This window comes from Bubalus kerabau, chromosome 18 (genome assembly GCF_029407905.1).
Source record: "Bubalus kerabau isolate K-KA32 ecotype Philippines breed swamp buffalo chromosome 18, PCC_UOA_SB_1v2, whole genome shotgun sequence".
Taxonomy (NCBI): Eukaryota; Metazoa; Chordata; class Mammalia; order Artiodactyla; family Bovidae; genus Bubalus; species Bubalus kerabau.
The window spans coordinates 5,007,900-5,013,899 of record NC_073641.1 but is presented as its reverse complement, the minus strand read 5'-3'; the positions used below and the strand labels follow the sequence as shown (position 1 = coordinate 5,013,899).

At 48.9% G+C, this 6,000-nt stretch overlaps 1 protein-coding gene across 5 annotated transcripts in view; it reads right to left on the bottom strand.

The window, feature by feature from the left end:
* Window positions 1–5,051: 5,051 nt before the first annotated feature.
* RANBP17 (RAN binding protein 17) overlaps window positions 5,052–6,000 on the bottom strand; it is a 363,628-nt gene continuing 362,679 nt past the window's right edge. For all 5 annotated transcript variants that reach the window (XM_055555070.1, XM_055555073.1, XM_055555071.1 and 2 more), the window contains one exon: window positions 5,052–5,459. In XM_055555070.1, coding sequence (XP_055411045.1) covers window positions 5,369–5,459 — 91 coding nt within the window. In that variant the 3' untranslated portion in view covers window positions 5,052–5,368. The remainder of the gene's footprint in view (window positions 5,460–6,000) is intronic.

Below are 6,000 nucleotides of genomic sequence, written 5' to 3'. Positions count from 1 at the left end.
CTGCTTCCCAGCCTCATTCGCTGCTTTACCTGTGGAAGGTGAATGAGTGAGAGAACGAATGCTCCAGGAGCCTTGTGCTGAGTCAGACTGAGAGCCTGGCAGGGAGGCTGGGCGGCATGAGGGCGCTGCCAAGGTGCGGGGTTGGGAGAGGTGGGTAAGGCCGAGCGGGGGAGGGGAGGGGAACGTCCTTCCCGCTGCGGGTCCGCGGCGGCGGGGTGTGCGGCTGGGGGTGAGGGCAGGCAGAGGCGGGAGCCTTCAGAGGCGCCTCCACACCTCCTCTCATGCCCTTGTTTCCTCCCTGCCCCCCGTCAGCCATTTTTCCCATTTTGTGTTTTACAACTTTCCTTTCTTCCTGACAGATTTCTCTACTAAATTTGACTCCGTTTCAACACTTTTGTTGGGCAAATTACATTAAGATGGATGTTGCAGGTACCCTTTATGGTTTATTTATCGTGATACTGTTTGTATCTCACGCTTATAAATAACTTATGTTATAGCTTTTGTTTGTGGAAATGTAACTTACATATTTTATTACGCTTTCTGTAAACCTCAAAGAGAATCTTGTCAGGGAAGCGCTCTTATCAGCAATCCAAACTATGGGACGTAAAACCCGACGCTGACATTATTTTTTAATATGCCAAGGAGGCAGGTTACTCTTGCTGTAGTTTGAAAGGTTTGCTGTCATCGTAAACTTACACCTCAATAAAACATTAAAAAGTCTCAAGAATGATTTTATAAAGGAGGGAGGAGGGTGAATTGGTGGCAGAACCCATAGACACAGCACTAGGAGGCCCAGGTATTGGACTGGGCTTTCTTGGGGAGTGACCAGCCCATCTGGGGGTCCCAGTGGGTCAGTGTTCACCTTCCCACCCAACTGTCTCCAAAGCCTGGTGGTGAAGAATCTAGCTTAAGGGACATTAGTGGAAAAGAAACATGAGTTTTGGAGTCAGGCTGACCCAACTTTGATCCCGGCTCGTCAACTTTTTGGCTGTGTGGCCAGGTTAGGCTTTTAGTCTCAGTTTTGTCACCTCTAAAATGGGGATAATGCTTACTTGACTCTCTTACCGGAAGGCATTACCTTTAAATGAGATCTTGATTTGCAACGCGTGGTGGCTGCTCATTAAATGATAGTGGTTCCCATTATTTAATGTCCATTTTGCGATCTTCACTCTCTCCCTCGCTACTCTCCCTCGCTCTGCTCTTCAGGCGCTCTTTCCCTCCTCACCATAAGGTGCCGGGCTCTCTCAAATGCTGCCGCCTCCACACTGCTGCACTGCCCCGTCTTTCGCTTTGCCCATTTTCTCTCACCGCACCACCCCGCTCTTTGTCTTCACACTCAGCTCTCCAGCTCACTCCGTCCCTGAGCGCAGCTTGCAGCTATGCCAGCTCAGCTGCACATGTTGAAAGAGGCTCCCAGCACCATAACGCAAAGGCCCATCTAGGTTGCAGGGCTAGTGGAAGGCCCTGGGGAGGGGCCAAGAGGGCTTTTCTGGCTGCTCCCATCACCAGACAGTGCAGCACCCGCATCCCCTGTTCTAGAGAAGCCTGATGGGGAAGCACGAAAAAGACAGAACACCTAGAACACAAGCAGGACACAGCTGTCAGGGGGCAGGCTCTCAAGGCAGTGCAGAAAGCGAAAGCCTTGCAGTCATGATAGCGTCAAACTCTTTCCTGCTTGGCTATCAGCTGAAGCTGCTGGCTTGACCTAGCGCCCCACAGTGCATGCACAAGACATATTGGCCCCCTAGGAACTCATCAGAAGGGCCAGGTATGCCACAGTGGCCCACGCCTTCCTCGCCTCCTCACTCTGGGTGAGGCTGGTTCGATGGTAGACCCTGAGGACCTGCTGGAGTCATTTGTTTTTTTCCTGTTGCTGAGTGTGAGTTAGGTACACCTGTGACCTGATTAGAGCAGGTAACATATCAACTATAATAGTTCTCTTTTGTGTGGGCTCTGCAAGATGGGGTGTGCCCTTGAGTGCTGGCTTCATGGATGGGATGACCCTGCAGAACTCCCACATGGAACTCCAAGTTGGCCTCAAGAGTCCTCCCTATGATCCCTGACCGAGGCTGACTTGGCAAGGGTCAAGGCTCGGTGAAGGGGCGGGTGGGTGCAGTTCCTGGGGGAGTGTGTGTGTGGAAACATCTGGAAACGTCCCAGCTTCCCCACTCTCCTTTCCTCCCTCAGAAAGGGCACAGAATGGAACTTAGCCTTCCTAGGAAGATAAGGATTCTGTTCCAGATTTCTGGGGAGAAACCTTTAGCCAAACCTTTCCAGTGAAGGCCAGGTAAGAGTGGAGGCTGGAAGATCCCTGCCTGTGTATAACTCCTCCCCCTGGGCGTGGTCTGGTCCTGGTGACTGGACTTCAGTGAAGAGAAAACAGAAGTGACTAGTGCCCCTCTGCAGTTAGGTTATGAGAGGCTGTGACTTCCAGGGTGCTGTGTCCTTCCTTGCTCTGGTAAAGCAAGATGCTGTGCTGTGAGCCACCCTATGGAGAGGCCATTTGGCTAGGAGCTGAGGCTCAGTCCACCAACCCATGAGGGGCGGACTCCTGCCCACAGCCACGAGGGCGTGTGGAAGCAGGTCCTTCCCAGCGAGCCTCGTGGTGAACAGGGCCTATGAGACCCACCACAGCCTGGGAGACCCACAGGCAGAGCATCCGCAGGAACTGTGAGATAAGCAGTGCTGTTTAAGCCACTGTGAAAGCATTAGTTGCTCAGCTGTGTCTGACTCTTTGCCACCGTATGGACTGTCGTCCGCCAGGCTCCTCTTTCCATGGAATTCTCCAGGCAGGAATACTGGAGTGGGTTGCCATTCCCTTCTCCAGGGGATCTTCCCTACCCAGGGATCGAACGTGGGTCTTCTGCATTGCAGTCAGTTTCTTTACCATTTGAGCCACTGGAGAAGCCACTATGTTTTGGGGTAATTTGTTATCTAGCAATAGAGTTCTGAAAAACACATGGAAATTGATGTAAACATTAACTGGTTTCAACTTACCATTCTCCAATATAGGTTTTGGAAGAGACCTCAAGAATGCCTGTGAGGTGACACAGACCTGGGATCAAATATTGCCTGTGTAAGTTGGTACCACCTCTGAGCCTCAGTTTCCTCATCTGACACGGGGGCTGAGGTGAGGGCTGAGGGCACGGTCCCCTAGCTGAGTGTGCTTGCCCGGCACAGGTGCTCTGCACACCCAGCGCTGTGAGCAGGCCCTGCTGAGGTGGGGTGGGCGGGCCTGACAAGTCCTCCTCCCCAGCAGGCCTCCAAGGCGGCGACAGAGCCCCGGGCTGCTGAGAAGCCACCAGGCGGCCTCTGGGGGCGTGGTCAAGAAAAGCAAGCCCACACACAAGGTGATTCTCTTGTGACCGTTTTATGCAAATAACAGGGTGCTTTTAGGTCTTGGAACATTTTATTATTTACTTATTTAGGCCACGCCCCACAGCTTGTGGGATCACAGCTCCCTGACCAGGGATTGAACCTGGGCCATGGTAGTGGAAGCCCAGAATCCTAACAACTAGGCCACCAGGGAACTCCCAGGTCTTGAACCTTAAAAAAAAAAAGTGCCAGAATGGGACAGGCTTTCTATGAAGGATTTTTTTGGGATGGGTAGTATGCAGTAATTAGCCCCCGAGAAAGAGAAAATTCTCAAATCAGATTTCTCTAAAAAGTTGAAGTTTTATGAAGTTCAGAATTTGCCTTCTCATGGAAAATTATTTATCCTACTGATAATGAAACATAGTGTAAGGTTGAGGCTTACTTCTCTCTTAGATACGAGAAATAACCCTACTTAGAACACACTTTTCCCTGACTTCCTGAGTTCACATATGGAAGACAAATTTTTAGATACACTTGGGTGACTTTGCTTTTATGTGACAAGCCTGTTATAAAACTCAACTATCAGGAAAAATTTCAAGAAATAACTAGTCTGAGAAATGAGATTATAAAAGGAGCCTGCGGATTTACCTCTTCAACAGTAAGGCCAACCTTTCATGTCTTATCAGAAATAAAGGGAATAATATTTATTATAAGCCTGAACCATGAAGACAGAGCAGTGAGATACCAAAGCCATCTGACAGTGACAATCTCAAATTAATAGCCTAGTTACCATCCATCACAAGTTGTAAAGGCCTTCTCCTTGTCCTGAGTTTGTGTTGAGTTGCAGTCCCCACAGTAAAAAGAGTTTTTATGGCAAGATGAAAACCAGCTGATCCTCATCCTCTGAAAATCTGTAGTTTAGCATCTAGAACCGTTTTGGGTGGCTCAAGAAGGCAAGTGGCTTTGAATCTACATTTTAATTGGATGCCTCTGCTTCTCTTAACGGAGAAGGCAATGGCACCCCACTCCAGTACTTTTGCCTGGAAATCCCATGGATGGAGGAGGCTGGTAGGCTGCAGTCCATGGGGTTGTGAAGAGTTGGAAACTACTGAGAGACTTCACTTTCACTTTTCACTTTGATGCACTGGAGAAGGAAATGGCAACCCATTCCAGTGTTCTTGCCTGGAGAATCCCAGGGATGGGGGAGCCTCGTGGGCTGCCGTCTATGGGGTCGCACAGAGTCGGACACGACTGAAGCGACGCAGCAGCAGCAGCTTCTCTTAAAAATTAAACGGAGGCAGAAGGACTGGGCGCTAGCAGCGCCCGGAACTGCTTGCTGGGGCTACCTACTCCTTCTGAAGGAATAGCTCTGCAGGCAGTAATTGCACAGCTTAATTCTTCTAGACTAAACCACTTCAGATTTATGCCAGTGAAAAGCAAACGTTGTTTGTAAGTCATTTAATTGTGTTACTGTCTCTCAACTTTATCAGACGCTGCTGAGGCAGAGAGGTCTGTGTGCAGTCCTGTGGGATGCTTTACAGAGCTCCCAGGCTTGTTTGAAATGCCCACAGCTCAGAGCTCCAACACTGTTTTTCCAGACAAGACTAATAACAAACTACTAATTTAACAGGTTCAAATGGTATTTGTCTCAATCCGGGATCCACATTGAAGGCTGCATCTCCCACAAATTCACCACCTTGATCGCAGAGCCATTAACTAGTAAACACTGAGCCGCAAACCTGGTTTATTATGTTCTTTGGTTAAATATTGTTTCTACACCCTTTCAGAGCATTAAAAGAACAAAGATAATAATATTATATAGAAAGACTGAAAACACATCTTTTGCTTTTTTCAGTGAAAAGACTGAATGTACATTGTTTGTGCACTATTATAAATTCTTATAATTAGGCCAGACTTATAAAAAGGTAGGGTTTTTGTTGTTGTTTGTTTGTTTTGAAAAATAGATTCTCCTGGGCTAGCCAACATCACTGTCCTGGGATCCAGGCCCCGAGTCTCTGGATGAAGGCCTCTCGGCACTTGGGCAGAAGTCCAGTCAGCTCATCATGCCCAGCGGCTCGGCGCTGCCCTCACTACGCAGGGCCTCAGCCATGTCTCTTCTGAAGACGGAGAGGTTCTGGGTGAACCTGTGGGAAGAGGAAGAAGGGCTTGAGTGCAGTGGCAAAGCTGAAGCTGTGTGAGCCTCTGGTGGCGGGGTTCAGGACCCAGGAGGGGCCCTGGCTGAGCTCCCTCCTCCCATGCCACGGCCACTGTAGCTCCTCCCCTTCCCCTTCCAGAGAACGAGGGCTATCAGCAAAGACACTAATCATTCTGAGGGGTGTGTTCTGTGGTTATACCATTTAAGAATTGTTTTTAAAAGTTGAATTACACATAGGTAGTAATGAATATAAAGAAAAGAACCAAAGCTTATGTTGTGTTTACATATAAATTCATTTAATCATCATAAGACTTCCCCAGAGCAAGTGATTAGGATTGTCATTTGTGGGTGAGAAAACCAAACTCAGTGCTGCCAAAAGAGGGGGCACTGGGTAAGACCGCCCGGGTTCAGATCCTGACTCTATTACTTCTTAACTGGGTGGTCTCAGATGAACACTTAACCTCGGTCTTGGTACCCCATGTGACAGCTACCTTATGGGACTGTGAGAAGTAAGAATTTACTGAGTTAAG